Below are 25914 nucleotides of genomic sequence, written 5' to 3' on the forward strand. Positions count from 1 at the left end.
TGCTGCTGTTTCAGATTTGTCCAGTGTTTTTGAGCAGTTAATTTAGTGCTGGCAAAAATGATGGCAGATTAGGTACTGTCTATTCAGGCTCCTGTAATGTATGTAACATCAAGTATGAATGGCATACCCACAGCGAATATAAAGCATCATTAAAGCATACTTCTGACAAAACTACACATGCTGAGTACTTCAACAGAAATGCCGTCATGCTCCAACCTTTGATCCGGATCTCATTTATCCTTTTGAGTGATATTGTGGTGCAGAGATCTAGCAATGATGATAGAGGGTACACAGCTTTGGGGTTCTTACTCTGCACCACTTTTCCCTAGTATGTATGGGCAAGGTGCTTGTAATCTTCTTTAGGTTGTCACTTACAGAAATAAGCAATTTAGCCCTCAATTAAATTTCAGACTGCAAGAAGGGTCTGGTTTTCAACTTCAATTTAAAAATTATTGCCACAGTGCCATATGGGACTTGCATACACTTTGGGTATATCCTACTCCTGACTCATTCTATGGCTTCATCCGCCTTTGAGACTAACATGTCCCTTGCACAGACTGCCTTTCTGCACCTTGGGGACGTACTGTATGAGATGTCTGGGGAAGGGGATCAGGCTGGCCAGAGAGCTGAGCCCATTCATCAGCCAACTACCTCTAAGGAATTCCTAAAGAAACCTTAAATCAACAGTTTGCATTTCTGTATGATGTGCTTCCATCTTCTAGTCAACTGCCAGAAGTATTTTGTCAAATTTTTTAGTTGTTTTTGTTTTCTCTTTCCTCCCTTGAAAAAAAAGGTATTTTTGAGAAAAAGAAAACAATTTACTTGAAATCCTGGGTTTCCTGTCAAAAGACCTGAGAAGTTTTTGACCCCTCTTCTCAGTCAGTGAGGTCATTTGTTGGTTTCAAGACATTAAATTTCTATAAATGCTTCTTTGTTAGGACAAATATTGTTAGGTGGAGTTATTTGTTACTAAAAAATCCTTAAGTGATTTAAGAGGGGATAACAGTGAGTTTCCATGCATGTGTACAAGGCATGCTAATAGCAAAGGAATCCTGGTTTAGCCATATATTTCCTTAAATGCGGCTCTACTTTTAGCACGCTAGCCTACCACCAAGGTAGTTTAGAGATAATTAAAGCAAATGACCCTTCTAACAAATGCTACAAAACTCCTCGTAAAACCTCTGGTTCAAGCTTGCAACTTGGCTGTTTCTATAGCAAATGGGGAGAGAAGCATCTCCAGAAGGTGGTCTGCCTCATTCCAGTGTAGGTCCCTATGGGTACGTAGTGTGGCTGGGGGTCCCTCTGTTCCTGCGGGCTATGGAGGAGGTCTAGAGAGCCATGTTAGATTACAAACTAATCCTAGTGGTGGCTCGGGTGACAGGAGATGGCTTCTCCAAACTCCCTCTGAGCCTGTTTGCCTCTGTACATAGGATCTCACTGACCCTCAGATGAAAGCAAAAACAGAGACCCCTGAACTCAACCGGACACTTTCCACTGTCCTCAGGGAGGTTTTGATCATTCCTGAAATGTACTCAGAGAATAATATAAATGAATCACAGATCTGGAGGATAATAATCTGAATTATTATCACACCTTCTCTTGCCAGCCCAGGATATTCCGTGTTTGAGGTTTTTGTGTCTGATAAAAACATCTTTAATAAAACATTCCTCATGAGCTATGATGAACAGGCAACCACTGGCTCCACTGTTCGTATGCCTGTTTTTTGCTTCTGTGTATGGGATTGTTTTAAAAATTTGGAAGACTCCAGGTACCGTTTAGCCAAATGACCTGGGGTATCATATTCATGAGCTTGTACTTTTGATCAGATAATAGAGCAGTTTTTCAAATCAGTGCATTAGTCATACATTGTCTTACCACCATTAGGACGTGTAAAACTTTCCCAAAAAATGGGGCCCCAGGCACATGCTTTGTGAACAGACCCTACTGAATCCAATTAAATGAGTCAAGTCCTTTACGCTGGGGGCATGTTGAAGCACCTTGATGATGTGGGAGCATTTTAAATTTGAAAAATAAAACAAACACACACAAAGCCCTTTGGGGGAATTTCTGTTCTGGTTTAGTTTGCAAGGACTTTGCAAGGAACTCACAAATAAAGTTTTAGTGTGACTTGGTTTATTCACACAAGCAGGGTACATACAACCACATGTGATGCTGCATCAGGATCACAGAAGACAGGGCCAGGAGGGACTTTCTGGCACATCTGTCCCAAAGACAGGAATGAGATCTAAGCCCCTCCTGACATGTATGTCTAATCCAGCCTCAAAAAAACCCTACAGTGATTGCAATTCAAGAGTCTCTGCAGAGAGACTTGACATCCAGAATTACTGCCTAATGTTTCACCAAATATCCCATGCTACAGCACAAGTTCGTGACTCCTCTTGTCCCCACAGGCAGGTTTATTCCATTCCTACTCTCAGCAGCCTTTCACATATCTTGAAGATTTAACCACGTTTCACCTCGGCCTTCTCTCATTTAAACAAACAATTCCCTCTGCCTTTTTCTGCAAGTCCTCACGTGCTCTCCCTCCATCTTTTCTTCTCTTCCCCCCTGACTCTGCCTGGTTGATCTGCATCTTCTCTGAAGTGAGCTGCCCCAAACTGGGACCTGTAGGTCTCTCTGAGGTATTACCAGCCAAATATATAATATATTTAATATATATAATATAATAATCAGCAAAAGAAAGTGCACGAGAAGCTCTGGCTCCCAGTTAGAAGACACTTATTTCACATGCTGCCCCTCTGCAATCTCTAGGAAGATGTTTTTTCAACTGCTTTTTGCCCCCAAACCACCCTTATACTCCCAGTAACTGTTCTCAAGCTGATGGAAAACTGGTGGTACACTGAAGGATTGAGCCCTGGCTCAATTACAGGGATATTTCTATGCACATTTAATCTGCTGCCATCTTTCAGTCCCAACATGGTTTCTGTTCAGGGCGGAGGAAGTGGCCTTTTTTAAGCATAACTTACAAAGTATTTGGGGATTTTTCTGGATCAAAGGAGCTATATAAACACATGACAAGAATTTTTAATAAATGTAAACAAATGTGGACTCAGACAGCCTTTCTTACAATACAACATCTGATGAAAGAAGCTTATCAAGATGATGTGCCAGCATAGATTGAACCCTGAAAACATGCATTTTTCAACTGAAACCCTAATGAGCTAGTAAACTGGAGGAAAATTTTTTGAGTAAATACAATAATGGCTGTTTTGCATTTGTGATTTGATGTTAACCTTATGATTTTTTTAAGTGATATTAAGCATATGCTTCCTGTTTCTTTTCAAACAAATTTTGCCTTTTTTTTTTTTTCCTTTTTATTTAATGAACAGATGTGAAAGGAGTTGATCACATAATTTTTCTGCTGATCAGAAATAACGTCCTGCTAGTGAAGACAATTATTCTTGTAACTAACCAGACTTGTTTATGTCACCAAAACTTACTAATCAAGATTTGAAAAATATATCTGCATTGTGACCAACCTGTTGTGGTATGTAAACAAACTGCCTGGCAAGAAGTCTCACCACCCTTCTAAAAAAAAAATACCCCCCCAAAAAAAATAATGTAGGTGCTTAACCAAAAGGAAAAAAAAAAAAGAGTAAGCTGGGGCAAAAAAAATCACACTAGAAATGTTACAAGGTTTAAAATTTGAAGACCATTACTGTAACCTCTGAAAGGGAATGTGAAGCCTCCATCTCCTGATATTTTTAGATTAAGATTCAATGTGTTTCTGGAAGGGGCTCTTTAGATCAGCATAAGCTACAGTTTCCCAATCTTTGTGTCTTTCTTCATTGCTGCCTTTCTCATGGACACTGTTCTTGCAGCCTGAGGGATAAATCCTGCAAGATGCTGAGTGTCCTGGTCCCAGACTAGCAGGACGCTAAGCACTGCAAGCACGAGTGCTCCCAGCAAGGTTAGTTTTCACATACCTACAACTCAGCACGTCCTAAAGCCCATTATGGGATCAAGGCCAAGAGGCTCATGCTTTGGCAAGGTTCAGTTCATCAAAAAAAAAAAAAAAAAAAAAAAAGGGAGAAAAATCCAACCTGGATCAGATTAAAGAATTGGGTTTTGGTCCAGGGGAGGCCACTACGCGTTCGCAGCAGTGTAGTAAACTGCCTTTGCATGTCTCAATGAGTGAGCTATCTCACACACTGCTTTGTGGCCAACAGAGAACGCGGGATGAGCCAAGGAAGAGCCTTACCTCTATTATTTTCTCTTTACCCTGGGGTCATTGGGACCCCAGTTCTTTGGTCGTTTTCCACAGAGCAAGAATCCACCCTCCCTGTGAGCAGCACAGCCGGAGAGTCACTGACAGGCAGCTGCAGCCACGCTGTCGATAAGAGGGGTCAGGCAACAACATCGGGGGCATTTCAACAACTTGCCGCTCTCCATCTGAGCCTGCCTTCCGACGAGATGCAAATGGGAACCATATCCCCACCTGAGAGCAACTTGGAGCTCAGATCCAGTTTTATTTCATGGCTCTGGCTCTGATGGAGATGGACAGACAGCTCTTCCCCCTTTTAAAGTGGGTGCTTGGGAGCCTCCAAGCCCCGTGTACAGGCAAAGGGCAGTGCATCTCCTGATAGCCCCACTCTTCGTTAGGATCTCTAGGAGAAAGACGATGTCTCTGATGTCCCTGGAGCAGTTTTGTCCCCCCTCTGTGGATGGGCCAGGGGCTGGAGCTGGGAGATTTGGTTTTTATCCCCACAACACCCATCAATGAACTGTCAAAACTTTGTTAAAGCACTTCACTTCTATTCCTCCCCTGACTCTGACCTGAGTTGAGACCTTGAAGCTTCAGTGTGACACCGCCAGCACGTACCCACCATGGAGTGACTTTTCAGGCTCTTGCTCCAATCTATAGGCCCAGGTGGCCACCTGCAGAACACCTTTGTGATGGCAAATTCAGCCCTGTTGTGACATCCACCTGCATTGGGGCGGAATGCTACAGGGACCTCCCGAAAGGCAGAAGGTCCTTCCAGGCATGGGTGGGACATCCTGTTAGGGCAAAGCGTATCTTATGCTGTGGGGCCAGAGGAGGGGAGAGGGATGGAGGCCATGGGGAATGCTGCATCGGAGATGGGGAAAGGTGAGGAGAAGAGTTTGCTGTCACGGTGACACAGCCTGTGGGTCCCTCAGGCATGAGGACAGCGTGGTGCAAAGAGAGATGTGCATGTTATCAGCAGGTAAGGATGGAGCAGGTGAGAAGCATCTCCAGCACAGGGCACTCCAAAGGCACTTTTCTGAACTGAACTTTCAGCAGGTGGGAAAGTTTTATTTGTACTTTGTGGTCAGGTTTAGGTTTCCCCCATCCCTACTGGAGAGTGCATATGGCCCTATTCAACCTCCTGCCCTGAAATGCTGCAAGAAAACCTTGCAAATATCTCACCCACAAATCCTGCACCCACACGTGGCAGCAGCAGAATCAGGCCCACAGCTCCTTTTCAGACAACTGCAGAGTGGTGTAAATACACAGAATGCTGTAAAAACCAATAACCTTTGAAGCACACCCTCTGAGTAATTACCCCATTCCCATCTAATGACTTAAAGATGTTATATTCCTCTCTGATTTGGCAACAACAAAGATTCTGACCTTATTAAAACCAGCCCGTCAGGAAACTACATGTCATCCTTAAAAATAAAAAAAAAAAAATAAAAAAGAAGGAAAGAAAAAAAAAGGAGAAAAAAAGAAATGAAATTCTTTAAAATCCCTGTGAACAATAATTCAAGATACTGTAGCTGAAGACCCATGATTTGTTGTAGAGTGTCTGGGTGGTCCTGAGGCAGGAGATGACAACATTAGCTCTTTCCTTTGCCCTTCTAAGAAATGCTTTGATGATTCTCTAATATCCTAAGAATATCCCCCTGTGATTCTGCACTGGGACGAGGCAATCACAGAGCCAGGATAATGCATCCCAGTTTTACCCAGGGCCTGGCCCTTGCTTACAGGGGATAGCTCAGAGCCCTTTGTTTCACGGGCTCTGCGCAGACGTCTGAGCCAGGATGAGTTCGCCAGAGCCTGAATAGTGATGTGGCCTCAAAAACATCCACAAACTCACCCCCACCTTCTGTACACATCTGGTTGTGTACCTGATTTGTATGTGCAATTAAGGCACTCATCATCATGGCTCAAATAACCAAATACTTCTTCCACTGGTCATTGGACAGATAATGATTGCAGTATTTATAGCCAAAGTAAGCAAGAACATCAAGGTTTGAATATACAGATGATCTTAGAATGGTAAAAATCTTGCCAGTGATGCAATCTGTGCTGTTTCTGGGGCAATCTGCTGATATACAACATGCAAAGGGTTCATTTGATAGTACTGCAATCAGGTGGTTTTGAACAAAACCGCAAGCATGAGCAGAATCTTTCTCTTTTGTCTGTATTTCGCAAACTGTCCCTCACATTAAACCAGCCCAACATACAAAACAATTTGCAATTTTTGGGGTGGTCAAAGTCGTAATCCCTATCTTATTTCTTGGGCTTAACCTTTCAATTAATTAGAAACAGAGTGACTCGGTCTGCCCTCTCCGATGTGCACTGAAGTGTTTGTTTGGTACTGTGTGGGCCCTATGGCTCAAATATTTTTTGCAGATGCACAGAATTAACCATGCATGTTTAGATGTGCTTGGGGAACACATACGTTCATAGAGATGTATATATTTGACCCTGTCACTTTCTTGTTAAACACTGTAAAAGATATCGACTTTCCCCTCCAGATTTTAAAATGATTTAGAATAGGCAGTACTGGGGAAATACCTAAAACATCCTGTCAAATTAAGTATTTTCTCCAAGACTGTTCTCTAAGACACACAATTATTTCAGCTAAGAAGATGCCTGTGCAATGTATTAAGGAACAGAATGAACAACCAAAATATAAACTGGCTTAAATGGATGTCCAACATACTGCATTTTTCCATTTGATTTTAATTTTCTTTTTCCTTCTCCCTGTTCTTTTTCCATCTCCATATAACATTTTTTTTTTCTCTCTGCTTGGTCTGTATCACATTTTTCTCTCTAATTCACTGGGCTCACTTTCTTCCTCACTGCTTGTATTTTTCCAGAGTCTCTCTTAATAAGAATAATTAAGGTTGGGTCAGATCTTCGAACCTGTTATTTGGAGCAGAATTGAATTCAAGCTTGTTCCACTGAACAAAAGCACTGCCTTCTTTTTCTTTCCAGCAGACTCGCTCTCAAAATAATAAATAAAAAAAGGTTCATAGGGCACATCTACCAGGCAGTAATGCGAAGGACATTAAATTGCTGCAATGCCCACAAGGCTGGGATTCTTCCTGCTGCTTGCAAAGCAACTGTGATGATACCAACGCAACACGAGCTCCTTCTCCACAAACTCTGCCAAACCCCCTGAAGGCCTGGAGATGCCACTGGTGACTCACGAAAAGCCACTTGCTGGCCTGAAGTGCTGGAAAGGCCGCAAAAGCTTTCCCTGCCAGGTATCATAACCAGGACCCTGAAGTGTCTCCACGGAACGGAGCCAAAGAATTTTGTGAGCATGGTCTGCACCGTGCCTCCCCATGGTAGCACTATGCGAAGCATCCCTGATATCCAGCAGCTCTCCAGAAATTGGCTTGGCTCCCTTGCTTTCCAGCGTGGCGGGCTCAGACCCCAGGTATAATGCTTACTTTGTTCAGTTAAGTTATTCACGAATTGTAAAGGGGAGATCTGAGTGAAATGGGAATTTGGCCTGGCATTTTCATAATTGCAGGAACCCAGCTTTTATAGCATTAAAACCATATGAATTTAAATAAACCCTACTTCTCCTTCATCCCAGTAACTGGACTTAGACCACAGCTGCCCTCTGAGGTCCTGCTGGGTTTTCAGCACTGCCAGGAGTGGCAGGGAATCAGGTTTCCTCCCATTTCACTCTACAATGAATCTGTCTTCTTAGATAAACCTACTACCAGAGTATAACTGCGGTTAAGCCCCTCTTATAAGCCAGCTGCCCACCACAACAATAATGTCATCTTCCTCTCTGTCGTACTTTGCTTCACTCAATTTCACAGGGCACAAAGCTCACTACTCAGAAGGGGAATGGCAGAACCCAAAACAAATCCCTTATCCTTTGCCCTTTTCCTCTGGTCTTGCATTGACAGTTTCACATGTGCATCTCCCTGGAATTTTAACAACAGATTTCTTTTTCTTTACGGTATCCAAGTGCCTTCACTAGAAGATATTTCTGCTATGTTATGGATTTTATTTAGCTCTGCTAAGCCTGAAGCTTAACCTTGAGAAAGAGCACATCTGCACTCTTCGGTACTTAGATACCTGCTAAATACGAAGGTCACTCAAATGCCTAAGTTCAGCTCAGGGCTGCAGTGTTTGAGATGAAGGTTTGTGCTAGCTTTTATATGGCCAGTGATGTCTTTGCCATATCTGTGTATTGTCAGAGAGGAGAGGCAGCCAGCCTTTAACACAGCAAACAGTTTAATTTCAGAGGTCCCACCTTCAACCCACGCCCAGCTTTTGACACGGCTCTATTAGCTTTTCTTGCTGATGGGAAATAGGGAAAAAACAAAACTTCCTGATGAACAACCTCTTTTTTTGTATCAAGTGTTGCAATTTAGGGAGCGCAGGTGCTTTACTACCCACTTCTGTGTTTAAGAAATCCAGCTCACCCTGGGCATAAGCCTACTCAGCACTTCTTACAGCATCTGCGACTGCAGTCAGCCTTGCAAGTTTAACACAAACCACACTCTTCACCCAACCCAAACAGCAGGGAAGAAGTGCTACTGTGTATTGAATTTTCTTTGCCTGTTAAACCCAACAACTTATTTTTCAGCTGAGTGAATAAGAACAGCTTTGTAGAACTGTGTTAAAGTGCATTCCAGGTTTAGAAGATTTCCATTTACCTGAGGGTACCCACAGCATTTATTCTTATCTGTTTGATATGAGTCAGAAAGACAGTTTTCTTTTTTTTGTGTGTGCGATAGACAATATGCCATGAGGAGCCATAATTAAATGCTCCAAGGAGACAATCCTCTGAACATCTGGCCAGTGAAAGCCCTGAATATGGAAAATATAAATGTCAAGGCTCATATTTATGAATTGGAAGGGCCATGAAGACATCTGCTAACAAGCTTTCTTCCAGAGCCCATTTGCTGTACATGGTTATTCACAGGCAACAATAAACATGTGCATGGATTACATGCACAGCCTGCACTCCCTTTCAGATGCTGAAGAACACATACTCCAACAACACACAAATGCTCTGTTCTCATAACACAAAAATACAAGTGTGTGCAAACCTCACAGCAAAGCTCTTGCATACCAGACCACAGTGGGATATGCTGCTGGTACAGACTAAAAATAGAGGGAGAAAAAGCCTTGCATTAACACAGAAGACAGACAAACTCATTTAGTGTTAACTCTTTCAGTGGAATAAACATTCTCCTTTTTTGCCTCTCTGCACAGGAGGCATTTTGTACGAGAGCTCCAATCCTGAAACCTAATATTTATGGTGGAGCAGTTATGGATGGGAATCTCAAAAGAGTCTAACCTATTCAATCATGGTAGCTTAATATTAACATAAAAATAAACTGTAGGTAAAATAAACTTGCTGATGGAGAGCCTCTTTTTGTATCAAGAACTGCAATTTAGGGAGTGTATTTATAGATGGCTATGGTGGAGGGGTCCCTTTGTACTTGGCTCCATGGCCTATGCCAACCACATGTAGCTAGTGTTAAACGGGGCAAGTAAAAAAAATATGGGAGAAAAAGAAAATTCAAGCAGAAAATGGAGAACCACAGAACTGAAAAGTGAACAGGCTGTTCAAGATTAAGAGGAGTGCTGGCAGTGGGTAAGGAAATGAGACCGTGCTGGCTGAAAGAAACAGTGGAACAAGTGGGGATGTGCATCACTGAGCAGTGCTAGTGAAGAGATTATCATAACTCAGCAGCTGCTCGTTTTTGAAACTGAATCCTAAGCAAACATTTTATTTGTGCTGCATCAGGCAGATGCAGTGGCTCAAAAAGGCTTAAAAGGACTTGCTATGGCAGGGCTACATTTCGTCCAAGTCAGAAGTACACAAAAATGGGGCACATATAAACATGGAATATGGACTACCTTTATTTAATATATACCAAAAAAAAAAAAAAAAAAAAAAAAAAAAAAAAAAAAAACAAGAAAGAAGAGAAATCTCTTAATAGGTTCCATAAAACATCTTGTATTTTCAACCTTAATCAGCATTGAGGAGGAAGGAGCAGAAAGTGTTCTTGGATATCCAGTGCTGAAGCATACCTCACTGCTCAAAAATCTTAGCTTTTATGTGCTCCAATTTTGTTACTTGCTTGCCTTCAAAAATATGGATTTAATATTTGTGATGGACTTAAATTTTATGAAAATAAAATACCTAACACATTACCAATAAAGAATTTCGTTTCATGACAGAAAACTGAAATCTATATATATCCCAATCATATCTCTATTTCCAAGAAACTTCAGTGTTCTTTATATCTAGTGATTTTATTTTCACGTATTTTTAGCTTTCATTAACATAGGGTACACATACTGATCATTTATATCAGTGACGAGACAAATCATAATGAAAATAAATATGCAAACATCAGCAACATTCAACTACGTGAAATCAACAGAACGAAGCAAAATGTGCAGATCTTTTTTGTGGGTCTAGCAGGTGAAAGTGTGCCTGCACATCTTTGCAGCCCCATCTGGAGAATAACAAAGTAATTCCTTGACTTTACGAGGGGAAAGAAGTTATCACTCATGGCCTGCTGACAGGGAGGGTCTATTAGCATGGAGATGCTAGAGTTTTGGACACAAATGTCAAGATTTCCCATCCGTTATTGCGATGCACAGGAGAATTCTGTGCTGAGTGCGGGTTTCACAGCTTTAATTAATACATTCTGTGCACTCTGACCAACCTGATAATCCAAGAAACCTCTACAGAAAACATCTAGGGATGAGGGATATGTCATCACTGTATCATATGTTACAGTCCAGAGATTTGCCTCTTATTTATATTGCACCAAGTTATCCGAGTTATCCTGTGCTGTTATTTTACTTCCACGGGAGGGCTTGAGTGCTTCGGGCTGGGTGAAGGGCAGGATGAGAGGTACCAACATCGGTGCTTGTGTAAAAGAGGCATCAAGCCATCTGCCCATCTTAGAGGGGATCGAATGGAAATGGTAGGAGACTAAGGAGAGGAAAATACAGACTAGGCCATGTTTTGCTCAGGAGGAGCTGAAGACCCTTTCCCAGAAGCACGATGGTATGTTCAAGAGAGGCATGCAATGGGGGGAGAGAGAAGGACCTATGGACACGCTGCTTCAGTGGCCAAAATGCCATCTTCTGGCCCCTGTATATCCAAAAGAGTTCACTGAAAACTGGCCAAACTAGGAGCAGATTTTAGGCTGGTTTGACATACAATGCTGCCGTCTGCAGAGGAACTGGGATGGAGAATTTCTCCAGGAGGTGTATTGAGACCACTCAGCGTGACGGAGGTGTCTCATATCCCAGCTATCAAACCACGAGGTTTCTCTGATGTGTAGGTATTTCTATGCCATGCCCTGGAGGCTGGAGGCAGTTGCTGATAGGGATTGTGATCGTGAAAGCTTCCTGAAAAGGAAATCCTTCCAGGAGAACAGCGAAGGAAATGGCAGACAGAAGTGCTGGAGGAAGGCCAGGGAGCCACATACCCCAGCTAAGCCCCAAACAGCGATGTGACAAGAGGAGGAAGGTGCGACTTCAGCACACCTCTGATCCTGCCTGCTGGAATAGCCCCTCAGGGAGACAGGGACCCTGCAAGAAGTCAGAAAGCTCCTGAAGCACTTCCTAATCCCCAGCCTTTAGCTAAGATTAGGCTGAGCACGGGGCAAATGCAATGGTGGCAACTGATTGCTTGGCTGCGTGGGGACAGGCTGGAGGAGGGAGGGATCCCACATCAGTGGGCACGCAGAATCTGTGCAGTGTCCTTACCAGAGAGGCAGAGAGGGTAATTTAAACAAACAAGGCCCCAGTGATGGAAATTTCTATCTCAAAGCCACCATATGGAGGGAAATCATCTGACCACAATTTACCTGTTAGACTTCAAAAGTGTCTAGGTCTCCTCTAAAGAAAAGCAGCCTTTTCTTTAATGAAGTTAAGTACTGTATTTCAGCACCGTGTGTTGTGAAAAGGAAGCAATTTGGATTCATTTACTGAAATTTACCTTTCAGATGCAGTTAAGTAAAATTAAAAGTTTGTCTGAGTTGACAGAGTTCTGTTTTCCATCACTGCATTGTCTTGAAAGAAAGGATAACAGGCTAAGTGCTTAAATTCCATCCAAACTGATAAGGCTCACTCTACACAGGCACACTTAGTGCAGTTTATTACACATTGTCTCCCTTCATCTATCATTGGTATAACTTTTATTTTTTTCCCCTAAAATAATTGTTGCTTCCAGAAGAAATTGATATTTGTGATGTTATTGCATTCGTCTGGGGTTGAACAGTCTGCACTGGGCTATCAGAGAAATGCCGTTTCCAATTACAGAGGGAATTCATTTTATTTCCCATTAATGGCAGGCTTTGCAGGGCTAAGCTTACACCTGGGACAATAATCTCTTTTTCTCTTGTCTGATTCTTTTCCTTGAATTTCTTTTCTATACAAGTGAAGCATCTGTGCATCCTCAGTGTCTTCCCAATGCTGTCTTTGCCCAGATCTCTGCCTCAGCAGTTGGAGTGAACGTCTGATTTGCCCATGATGTCCTTCCTAATTTTTTCTTCTCATCACTGCATTTCTCTCTTTCACATCCTCCAGCTGCCATCGCTCCTTCCAAACCTCACGCCTCCTGAAGCATCCTTCCAGCTACTAACTCCCCTCCCTCCCTTTTCCCAGGGAGCTTCCCTCCCACCCTGCTGAGGGCCACGGGAGCTGTAATGCTCCCACTCCTCTTGGGAGAGGTTCTCTATTGTTTTGGGCTGCTTGTCTGTAACCTTAAACTGTTTGCCTGACCTAGAACAAAGGTGCGCCACTGATTTGGCCTTTGCTCACTATTCTGAAACATCACAGGCATCTCTGTTCTTTCAATTTACTTAGCAGCTCTTCGTGAAAAGCCAGTGAACGATCTGTAATTAATTATATATTACAAGGAGAAGCTTAGCTAACACAGTGTCAACAGGAACAATAACATACTCTGTGTGCCAGACTACAGCCTTACAGCACGAGGGTTTTTACTCCTCGCTGCCCCAACTGACTTCTGGCTACAAGAGCTAGCTAGGGTCTTAATACTGTCTCCATTCAAATTCCTCCCAATGACAGACTTCAGATCTGCACCTTTCTGCAAAATCAAGTAGTTAGAAGAAATATCCTGCTACTTGAAATCTCCATTTCATTCTGGTTCTTGACAAACAATTTCAAACAAGAGTTGTAGCCAGGCAGGGCTTTTTCATCTTGTTTAGATTTGGAGGGAAGGAGGCAGATGGGAGAGGAAACCACACATTTCATCAGTTTTTTACTTTTTTAATAGCCTTCACTGAATTGTTCAGTGAAGCCTATTACCCAGGAGATCAGCAAATCTTAGCTCTGTCAGAGACAGGGAGAAGGCAGAGCAGGAGCTTTCTCATCCTCCACAGCGGTACTAACCTTCAAACACACAAATCTAAACACAGTCCACTCAGGGGTGCCAACTCAAATGCCTCAGCTGTTAAGACAGAACAAAAAGGAAAGGACAATCTCCAAGGTATAGCTGAAAGTAAATACTAATAATGATGTGTGACATTAAATGATGACTCATTTTTCATGAGGCCATTTCAGATTGTAGCTATAACCTCGGATCAGACCAGAAAGACTGTGTGAGCTGAAGTCTTAGTGGAACAATTAATTATGGATTTCCCGGCTTTTATAGGCTGGAGTCAGATCTTTGATGTTCCTTTAAGATAGTTCTCCTGTGTTCATTTCCTTTGTTTCTGTGCTGGTAGCTTAAAAAAACACCTTAAGATTTCCATAGGATTGTAGGAGATAGCCTAGAGATCCATAGTCCATAAAATCCCTGCAGTTCATGGCTCATAAAGTCCTGTAATCCACGGTCAATAAAGCGTTGGAAAAGAGCTGTATGAACCATGGTCATTTCACAGTTCAATGAGGTTCATACAAGAATCAATAATCTGGTTTAAATTTGCCTGGATTTGTCCTCCACCTGTAAATTTCCCTTTGACTTTTCAGGTTAAAAGGTGGCTCAAACAGCTGAATTCTGAAGACCTTGCATGGAAACAATGAATTTTATACAGCTTTTACGCCCCCCTGAAAACATAATAATGGCCTAAATCCCTCTACTTTGTCTCAAAGTCAAGTTTCAGATGACAACAGGTAAATTAGGAAACTCAAAGTGGAAGAAGAACCATTAGGAGAGACTGAGCCACAGCTCAGCATAACACTAGATGCACAGAGCTCAGTCCACACAGTGACATTACATCCAGAAACAGGATGGGGGGCTCCAATTTAAGTACATGCAAATGCGTAATGGATATGTGGACAGGCCAGAGTATGAGCTTCCAGTATATCAGTTATCCTCCAAAAATGAGTGCTAACAGTCTCACTGTTGAGTGCTGGTGAACTTTATTGGGGCAACACAGTGTAAGCTTACGTGCTGTGCCCATATTATTATTTTTCCTACCTGTTTCCTCCCAGGAACAGTTGTGCTACAAAGTCTGGTGACAGTCACAAATTTCTGCTCTTTTCTTGCCAATCAGGAGGGAACCAGTTAGAAAGAACACACTGTTTATTGCCTTGTGCAAGGTCCAGCTTGCAATTAATACTGATGAAACACAACTGCCAAAAGCACAATATGCAGCAGCTGGTTTATGACAGTTGAGACCCTATCCAATTTATGGGGAAACCAGAGCTGGTAGTGAGTCTGTGATTTAGCTGAACAGTTTGTAGTTTTTGTTTTGTTTTGTTTCCAGGAAAACACCAGAAGTTGCTCCAGAACTGCAGAAGCACTAAATCCATCTGAAAGCACCAAGGCAGACTTCTCTTATTCCAGCCTTTCCTCATTTCTAGGGCTGTGATCTCCCACTAATATCTCCCTGGGATCTTTCAGCAAGCAGGCTACACACAGAGTCTGGTTCAGCACCAGCGTGGTGGGAGCGGAAACTTATGTTTCCTCATCCCAATCTCCATCCTAATGAAATGGAAGTAAAAGGGATAAAAGGTTTTGATTCAGATGAAATCTCTCACGAGCACAGGGTGAATAATTTAACTCTAACCTGGAGAGCTACCCTTTTAAAGACTTTTCCTAGGAATATTTCTTACTGAAATAAAAACAACAAAAGGCACAAAGTCTGCCAAAGCTATGCAAGCACCACTGCTTTAAGCTCCCAGCTGCACATTTCCATAGCCCTATCAGGCCCAATATCCAATATCCTTTCCGGATAGATAAGAAGGGGACAGGAGGAATGTGGCTAACTGCCAGGATCCTGCAAGATCTGACTGTTTAAGCACCCCACTTACATTACTGGTAAGGTGAGCTGGCCTAAACAGCCATGTGGAACACTGGGCCATCGTGGGACACCACGATTTGGTATGTCCTAGGTAGAAGACATACAGAATTCCCTTGTTTTTGAGGTAATGAACTATGTAGGACCAAGTGCTTTTTATCTCATGCTTAAGCAACCTCAGTAGAGAGGATCCAACACTGAACACTCCTTAAGAACAAAACAGATCTGATTCTTCTTAACAAAGCTGGCATTGACATCAGATATACAGAATCACAGAATCACAGAATTTTCTAGGTTGGAAGAGACCTCAAGGTCATCGAGTCCAACCTCCAACCTAACGCTAACAGCCCTCCACTAAACCATATCCCTAAGCTCTATATCTAAGCGTCTTTTGAAGACTTCCAGGGATGGTGACTCCACCACTTCCCTGGGCAGCCTGTTCCAGTGCCTCACAACCCTTTCAGTGAAGAAGTTCTTCCTAACATCTAACCTAAAACTCCCCTGGCTCAACTTAAACCCATTCCCCCTCGTCCTGTCACCAGGCACGTGGGAGAACAGGCCAACCCCCACCTCGCTACAGCCTCCCTTGAGGTACCTAAAAAGAGCGATAAGGTCACCCCTGAGCCTCCTCTTCTCCAGGCTGAACAAGCCCAGCTCCCTCAGCCGCTCCTCGTAGGACTTGTTCTCCAGGCCCCTCACCAGCTTCATTGCCCTTCTCTGCACCCGCTCAAGCACCTCGATGTCCTTCTTGTAGCGAGGGGGCCAAAACTGAACACAGTACTCGAGGTGCGGCCTCACCAGAGCTGAGTACAGGGGGACGATCACCTCCCTAGCCCTGCTGGTCACGCTGTTCCTGATACAAGCCAGGATGCCGTTGGCCTTCTTGGCCACCTGAGCACACTGCTGGCTCATATTCAGCCGACTATCCACCATCACTCCCAGGTCCTTCTCTGCCTGGCAGCTCTCCAACCATTCCTCTCCCAGCCTGTAGCTCTGCTTGGGGTTATTGCACCCCAGGTGCAGGACCCGGCACTTGGCCTTGTTAAACTTCATGCAGTTGACCTCAGCCCATCGGTGCAGCCTATCCAGATCCTCCTGCAGAGCTTTCCTACCCTCAAGCAGATCAACACACGCACCTAACTTGGTGTCATCTGCGAACTTACTGAGGGTGCACTCGATGCCCTCATCCAGATCATCGATGAAGATATTAAAGAGGACCGGCCCCAGCACCGAGCCCTGGGGGACGCCACTAGTGACTGGCCTCCAACTGGACTTGGCTCCATTCACCACGACTCTTTGGGCCCGGCTATCCAGCCAGTTTCTAACCCAACGAAGCGTGCGCCAGTCCAAGCCAAGAGCAGCCAGTTTCTTGAGGAGAATGCTGTGGGAGACGGTGTCAAAAGCCTTGCTGAAGTCAAGGTAGACCACATCCACAGCCTTTCCCTCATCCACCCAGCGCGTCACTCTGTCATAGAAGGAGATCAGGTTCGTCAGGCATGACCTGCCTTTCATAAAGCCATGCTGACTGGGCCTGATCGCCTGCTTCCCCTGCAAGTGCTGCATGATGACTCTCAGGAGGATCTGCTCCATGAGCTTTCCTGGCACTGAGGTCAAACTGACAGGCCTGTAGTTTCCCGGGTCTGCCCTCCGGCCCTTCTTGTAGATGGGCGTCACGTTTGCTAGCCGCCAGTCGATTGGGACCTCCCCCGATAGCCAGGACTGTTGATAAATGATGGACAGTGGCTTGGCCAGCTCCTCTGCCAGTTCCCTCAGTACCCTTGGGTGGATCCCATCCGGCCCCATCGACTTGTGCACATCTAAGTGCCGTAGCAGGTCACCAACCAGTTCTTCATGGATAATGAGGGCCACATCCTGCTCCCCATCCCCTTCCACCAGCTCAGGGTACTGAGTATCCAGAGAACATCCGGTATTGCCGCTAAAGACTGAGGCAAAGAAGGCATTAAGCACCTCCGCCTTTTCCTCATCTCTTGTAACTAAGTTTCCCCCCGCATCCAGTAAAGGATGGAGATTCTCCTTAGTCCTCCTTTTTGTGTTGATGTATTTATAGAAACGTTTTTTGTTATCTTTAACGGCAGTAGCCAGATTGAGCTCCAGATGAGCTTTGGCCTTCCTAATTTTGTCCCTGCACAGCCTCGCTACTTCTTTAAAGTCCTCCTTAGTGGCCTGCCCACTTTTCCAAAGCTTACAAACCCTCTTTTTCCTCCTAAGATCAAGCCACAATTCTCTGTTGAGCCAGGCCGGTCTTCTTCCCCGCCAGCTCGTCTTTGGGCACGTGGGGACAGACCGTTCCTGCGCTATTAAGACTTCCCTCTTGAAGAGCGCCCAGCCTTCCTGGACCCCTCTGCCCTTCAGAACCACCTCCCAAGGGACTCCACCAACTAGTGTCCTGAGCAGCTCGAAGTCAGCCCTCCGAAAGTCCAATACAGCGGTTTTACTGGTCCCCTTCCTGGCCTCACCAAGAATAGTGAACTCCACCATTGCGTGGTCACTCTGCCCAAGACAGCTCCCGACGATCACGTCCTCCACCAGTCCTTCTCTGTTTGTGAAGAGAAGGTCTAGCGGGGCACCACCCCTGGTAGGTTCACTAACCAGCTGCGTCAGGAAGCTATCTTCCACGCTCTCCAGAAACCTCCTAGACTGCTTTCTCAGGGCTGTGTTGTGCTTCCAGGATATGTCAGGGAAGTTGAAGTCCCCCACGAGTACAAGAGCTGATGATTTTGCAACCTCTGTCAGCTGCCTGTAGAATTCCTCATCCGTCTCCTCATCCTGGTTCGGCGGTCTATAGCAGACCCCGACCAGGACACTAGCCTTGTTGTCCCTGCCGATCCTAACCCAAAGGGACTCGACCTTGTCATTCCCAACCTCGAGTTCTACAACCTCGAAAGACTCTCTAATATAGAGAGCCACACCACCATACCCTTGTTACCAGAAGATTTTTATACACCACTGAAATAACAACCCTTATATCACTTATCCCAAGAAAAGAAAACAACAAACCACAATAAAAAAGGCAGCAACTGCTCCTTAAAAAGAATGACTAGTAACAATAATAATAAAAGAATGCAAATATGTAGAGTTTTTTCCTTAGTAAAGGCAGAAGCCTCCAAGAGACTCTGACTTACTTGGATTGCTGTGGAAAAGCACTTTAGGTGCTATGAAAATGGGAATAAGATTAATGCCAACAGAGAGACAATAATGATATGTACAGGTGAGCAGCCAGTTCCCAGTTTGTTGTTTTCAAGGCAACCTGAGGTGTTAAAAACATTTCAGCCCCAGAACACAGAAGACTGTCAGATATCTCAAAATCTTGAAAACTCCCAGGAGGAGTCTAAATGGTTGGAAAATGGCTCAGTCTTTGGGCTGAAAACTGACAGTAAATATTGGAAAATAATTAGTGGGAGTAGGGCAAAAAGAATATTTTCCCTTGTCATTTTTTCCTGTTTTTACTCTGGTAACTGTTTGTTTCTGTATATTTTAAATATTCTGAGTATTAGCTTTCTTTCTCTTGACTTGTAGATTAAATGTTCCTATGAGCCTTCCTCCAAGTTTTTCATTATGCTCCAAAAACAACACCTCACTCTCCATCTCTCCCATTTAGCCTTTCTCCAACCCTTCTTATGGCCTATCAACAAAGGCTGGGATCAGTAAAGGGCAACTATTTAGGAGACAGCAGGATGAGGACAAGAGCCATAAAAGTTATGACTCACCTGTCTTCTATCCGAACCCAGAGGTCATTGAATTGCCTCTGGCGATGATGTTTGTGCTGCTTCTTGTGCCATTTCTTCTGCCGGCCAAACTCTTCCAGCTGGCTGATACTGTCTGGCAACAGGAGGTGAGGAGACAGGCTGTCTTCTTCATCCATCTGCTGGGGCTTCAGGGAAGGAGACGTCAGTGGGACCTGCTCAGAAAGCTGGAGGGCAGGCAGGGCTGTTGCTGAGGACCCTTCAAAGGCTGGACTTGTCTTTGTCGTTCTTGAACTGCAAAACATATTTAAACATTTGGTGAACACGTGAGAGGCAATGCTAAGAAAAGGTGAAGACAGAGGACTACACTACTTGGTGGGTGCTGCTAGCTGCTAAGGAGGTGTACAAGGAGAGAGGCTTTTTTCTGGAGCAGTGCCTAAACACAGCAGTGCATTTCCTAGAAAACTACCAGGTAAACACCAATCTGAAAAAGGGTGAAGAGACAGATGATAAACCATTGTTGATTTCTTACATTTTAACTGTTTCTTACTGGCTTTGGAGCCGCCTATATGGGTTACTATCACATCCTGCAGTGGTCTGAAGGCTAAATGGCAAAACTGAGACACTGAGGAAAACAAATTTTCAACTAACGAATATCCTAACAGAAGCAAAACTTAAATGAATAAGGTGCCACTAGATCCCTTCTTTTTTTCAACTTTTGATATCATCTGTGAGAAACAAATAATTGTTTTGACTGCAACACTAATTATATTAGTGCATCTGAGTAAGGACTGGTGATAGGGAAGCCCAAACTGATGACAGAAGCACAGTCTAATGGCTGGGCTGCTGGGACAGGATTTGTGAGACCCAAACTATAGCAGTTTTTGTATAATTAAGAAGTGAGGCAAAAAAGGGAGTAAATGACCTCTCCCGGGGCACCATGAAACAATACTGCCAGAGCTCTTCACTTCTGCTGTTTGAAATACTACCACCTCTTGCATCTGACTGTAAATCTGCAGCAAAAGGTCTTCTATTGATTTCATCTTCTAGAGTTTCACGGATTTTAGAAAAAAAGTCAATATAAACTCTCTTCTTTGATATGTGGCCATGTCAATTTACATTTTTGAGCTATGATATCTGAAACAAAAATCTAATAAAGCACTACTGACACAACGGGATATTTTTATTTTTTTTTGAACTTCAGTAGAAGTTCCTGTTTGGTCTTAATTGCAAAAGAGGATGGTCCAATGAGTTGCAGGTAGAGAAAATGGAAGAGAAATACTAGGCAATATGAAGCTGTGGTCTGTGAAACTATTTCTATTACATGGATGCTATGACTTTTATGACAGAAACAATTAAAGCCACGTGAAAAGCTTTGCCTCCTGAGTGAAACCAGTAAGACATTTTAATGAAAAAGTAATAAGAAATCCTAAACTTCATTGGTGACAATGTACAAAATGTGCTGCAAGTGAAACCACATGTTTCATTTACGGAACATTTTGTTCTCTTCCAAAAAAGTCACATCTACTACTAATAATGGCAGCTTTTTTCTTTTCGATATTTTTGATGTCCATTACAATAGCACTCAGGATGGTCGTATCTATTTCCACCGCATCACGTTTCACCTAAAGGTCCTTCCATCTTTACTAGCTACTGAGTATTAATTATCACTCCTATGAGACTCACTGGCAACTACAGTAACTTTGTCACTCATAGCCAACATTAATGAAATTTTTTCAGAGATCATATGACAGATACAGAAAAGAAAGACACTTGTTTAAATTCTAAAATTCTCCAATGTTGCTTTCATTAATAACAGACCAAGAAGTCCCATACTTTCCTGTTTTTTCCAAGCATTCAGACTTTCAGCGAGTCAGTTTTGAACTCATTCACACTCATTCCACACTCTGATTTTATTGCACAGAGAGATCTACTGGTTCTAGGTGTTTTTTTTTTTTTTTTTTTTTTTTTTTTTTTTTTTTTTGAGTAAGACTTTCTCCCATGATTCACGTTGAGGATGAGTTTTCATCAGTGCAGCAACATTCTTTGCAAGACCTTGGAGCTCTCCAAAGTTTTCATGTCTTTTTCACTGCACTTACGACTGTGTAGCAACACCATCTCCACAGTCAAGTGAAAGGAAAGGCTCTCAAGATTTCCAATGGATGGGTCCTTCAGGTCACAGAAGACACTCTTAATTTTTATCCAATCATGTTGGTGGACAAGTGAGGTATCAACGTGCAACTGCAGCCACTTGGTGGCTTGGAAGATAACACTCGGCAAACTTGGCAGGATGGTTTGGGCAGCTGGGAAGGGCCTGGACCAACCGTACACAAGCAGCAGGTGGGCAACTGCAACAACAGTGGGCAGCAGAAATCCCTGGCCTCATCGCCTCCTGCACTTATGCCAAAGCAATGGGAATAGAGGTTGGTTGCTACTGCCCAAAGATAGATTGTGCTGGTACTACCCTGGATGCCTCTGCTCATCAGTGTTGTGCGAATGCACTCTTCCTACAAGCCATCCACCCACATGCACATCAAGGTGAAGAGCCCCGACCCTGGCTACCAGGCTGCAGAGGGCAGAAACATGGTCAGAAGGCAAGAGAATGAAGCAGATGCAAGAACCTGAAGCTGAGCTGCTGCCAAATTTCTGTTTCTACTGGCTTTGTGGAACCAAAACCATGTCTCACGCTCTGATCAGTTGGCAGTGAGATCACATCAGTAATTCCTCGAGATGCTCAAGGCAGGAGCAGCCCCCACATCAGACACCTGCCAGTAAAAGCCTGGGGCCACCACTTGGTTCCCTGAATGCTTTTAGAGACATCTGAACACATACTTTCCACCTTTTAACACCTACTATTTTGTTACACATGTTTATCTTGCTCTGAACTCCTAGTAAACTGGAATCAGTGGAGAGGTGTTTTTAAGGGTTGAGATTTTAGAAACCACTTAATAGGACTGGCAGCTCACTTCTTATTAAAATTAATGAGTTTGGGCATCAAAATCCCAATGGTGGCTTTGAAAGCTTCTGGCTTAATTGTTTCCACTGCCATCACATGAGCCACAGGTTGTAAACTCGATATTTCAGAACATTCTTTGGGAAGAGAATAAATAAACATTGAAGAAATGTTAAAATGTTGTAACCCAAAGAGGGTCATAAACTAACCACTTGTTCTTTAGAGTTGACGCATAGGGAATATATCCATTGTGGCAACTGCATATTACATTTGGTCAATATTTGTTCCATTATTCCTCTACTACTAATAATTATCCCAAGGCCTAAGAAAGACTGTTGAAGATTATATGTTGATGCATGTTTGCATCTATATGTTTTAAGCTATGTTGAAGCACTGAAGCTTGAGAATATTGGGAATCAGAGGGGTGAAATATCCTTGGTAAAAACATCTGCAGACTCAACAACTCTTCCTAATAAATGAAAACAAAATCACACACAGTATGTGAAAAATAAAATGGTCTAAAAAAACCAGATACAATGACAATAACAAAAAGCCAGTTGTCAAGTTTTAGACATTTAAAAATGATTTGTTTTTTGAAATTGACTTAATAAAACCTAGAGAGCTAATTGTTTCCAAATCTGATCATCATCCTTCAGACATTTAACCAAAAGTAAAAATAAAACCTTTAATCCAGCAGAATATGCACATTTAATCCAAATACATTGTAAGAATAAAGATATTTCAATTCAAAGCGAGGTAGACTGCCTATCAGATGATAACCTTCCCACTGATTTAATTATTATTTTTTATTAATACATTTATAATGAATTTATTCCTATTCTGCATTTTCCCCCTAAAAAAAAGACCCCTCCTTCCCCCCAGTATTTGCAATAGGATACCTGGGCAATAGATCCCTTCGCTGCATGAAGCTTTACCATTAGATTCACTGATGATTTCATGGACTATTTCATGCCTTTCCTTTGGTCTCAGTCTCACTGCACTCTGTTAGCACAGCTGTACTGGATGAAACCGTGGGGATATAATATACTTTTTTTCACTCCTTCACTACTGCTGAGACAGCTTTTCAAGATACATAGCTATTTTTAAAGCCACAGAAAAGCAGAGCTGGTTTTCACTTTGTGAGGCCACAGTGCCTTTTCTCGAGAAGGAGTGAGAAACTCTTGGGTGAGAAACCACCCAAATATCTTGGTCCACACAAAGATCTCGGAGATTTTTCATGAATAACTTAATACAACTCCAAGCTCAGAGGTTCCACCCATTTTTAAATGTATCATTCCCACATGGGACAGTGTTTGAGAAACTAAAAATATTTCAGGCCCTTAGGTGGGTTTCTCTCATCTCTGACCTTAATTTCCTTTCCTGGGATGCACAGTTCTGCAAAACAATTTCCCTGAAATCATGCAAGTCCAAATAATAAAAGTAGGGAGTCTCAGCAAACAACCTTAGTTGCTTTATCCTATGGTACAGAAAATAGTAAAAACAGGAAAACATTTGTTCTTATTCATTCTTGAAAATGCTTAATCCCACAGACAAAGACCCCTGTGGTTTTGTTTCACTTCTGGTGGGTTTGCCATCCTTTTCTAATTCTTTTCAAGAATTAAAAGAACAAAACAAGACATGCAAGTAGATTAGGCAGTTGTACCCTCCATTAGACTGTCTCAGCATTTCTCTTTCTGCCTTGTGGTCTCCAGTGTCTCTGTTGGCACTGATCATAGAAATTTGACTCATCATCAGGATTTGCCAGGCTTACAGAGGGAATCTGGTCAGAAAAACAAAATGAACATTGTGAAGTCCTGTAATAGCTTCTTTTCATAATTCCCATGCTCATAATTGCTCTAGCCCTACTTCCCCTCAACCCCAAGCCACCTGGGAGTGCAGATGTGCCTTCCTACCCGCCAGGCAAGGACCCCTCCTGCCCTCACATCATCTGTCCAGTTCCTGCAGCTCAGAGGGCTGTGACCATCTCCTGAGTGGAACACCTCCTCCACAGGGCCACAAATTTGCCCTTGCTTTAGCTCATGAGATAGGAGATGCCATTCAGAGGCCCCCACAGAAGCACCTCCTCTTACAGCCAACTCACTTCAGCCACTCCTCAGCAACAACAAGGAACCTGCTCCCCAAGACAACACTTTTAAAGCACTTTGCTACCTTCCACACAACTAAATCCTTCATCTATTTTTCAGCAATTTTGTGGTAACGTCTTTGTTCACTGGGATATGCACAGAATCTCTTAAAACCCAAGTTTGCCAGTTTGTTATTTGCATCTTGTCTTTGTGGTGTGAGAAATGGAAAAGCACCGTTCAGCACACTGCCATGGTTTGCATGCACTTTCAAAGCAAGGCGCCGGTGCTGAGCTTTTTCCTTTGCTCCTTGCTTCAATTTTCAAGACTGTCAGACAAGGAAAGAATTTGTGTCGAGAGACAAGCTGTGGTGATAGCAAGGAATGTGCGATGTGGCAGCTTTATCCTTATGCCACCGTTCTTGGGATGCACCAGGACTGCAGCCAGGCACTAAGTTAAGAACATTTTATTATAGATGGATTCCCATAAATTCCAATTTGGGAGTCTTTGTCAAAGCAAGAATTCATCAGTCCTTCACAAGCATCTTGCCTCCCCTTGCCACAGGCCACAGAGACATCTGCTTCTTGCTTTTCTTTTTCCTTACGCATCTCTCAGAGAAAACAGTCATCCTCACCACAAGATGGGCACCAGAATGTCCTGTCCCACAAGAAGCTTGACATTTCTTTCTTTTCCATGCTAGGATGAAACTCGGGATTTCCATAGCTCTTGGGAGAGCAGCAAACAAAAGGAGAAGAGAAAAACAGGCAGAAATCCTAACCCACCCCAGCACAGCTTATAGGGCCTCTCACTGTTGATGTACATTACAGATTTAGGCTATGGTCTCTCACATTACCAGGTGACACCAGTACATACCACCATGGAGTTAATCTCCTTCAAGTTGAAAGCGTGGATTTATTTATTCCTTACTGCAAAAGAGAGTAACTCCAAAGAAGAGATCTGAGGACTAGATTTGTCCGATACCACTTCAGGTGTCCAGTCAAATTGTTTAATCAATCACCATATGCTTCCCCTACAGTCAAAGGGAAAAAGGTGAAAACTCAGGCTGCTGATTTATCCTCTGTGTTTGCATCTGGATCCTCTGGAGACACCCACCCCGCTCCTTTAGCGACCATGTAGTCCTAACCTATCTGAGCTGATTCAGACAAGTGCCATAAATTACTGAGGATGAATTTGGGCTTAAGAGACAGCAAAACAAAATACCTGTGAAATCCCTGGCTATTCAATCACCTGAGAAAAAGCTCTGGTTGCCTTAATTATAACGAGGTTATTTTATTTAGTGTGCTGTTGCCTTAGGCCTATATGCTACGGTTAAAGCATTGCCATTTCTTAACAGAATTTGGAAACAAAGTTGTTTTCATTTTTGCACCAATCTACTACAACTCACAATCAGTTAAATTAAGTTAAGTAATTAAATTAGATTACAGTCCACCCAAAACTTGGACAGTATCTCTGGACTCAAAATCCACATCACAGTATTTGTCTGGGAAGAACCACTGCTTTTCAAGAACTGTGACCTTAGTCTGAGAGGGAATTTGGTCCTCCATATAAACATATAAATGCAAATACTCAACTCTGTGCATAAACAAAGCGAAAAGCTTGTGAGGTCAAGCTATTCCCATGGATTTTAATGTTTTCCTTCCTAGTTTGAGAAACTATAAAATGAAAGAAGTGTGTA

The 25914-nt window shown here is 43.1% G+C and overlaps 1 protein-coding gene across 1 annotated transcript in view; it reads right to left on the reverse strand.

The window, feature by feature from the left end:
* TRABD2B (TraB domain containing 2B) overlaps positions 1–25914 on the reverse strand; it is a 281940-nt gene that overhangs the window by 6074 nt on the left and 249952 nt on the right. The window contains exon 6 of the mRNA XM_084527650.1: positions 19209–19478. Coding sequence (XP_084383776.1) covers positions 19209–19478 — 270 coding nt within the window. The remainder of the gene's footprint in view (positions 1–19208; positions 19479–25914) is intronic.

This window comes from Aythya ferina (assembly GCF_964211825.1).
Source record: "Aythya ferina genome assembly, chromosome: 8".
NCBI lineage: Eukaryota > Metazoa > Chordata > Aves > Anseriformes > Anatidae > Aythya > Aythya ferina.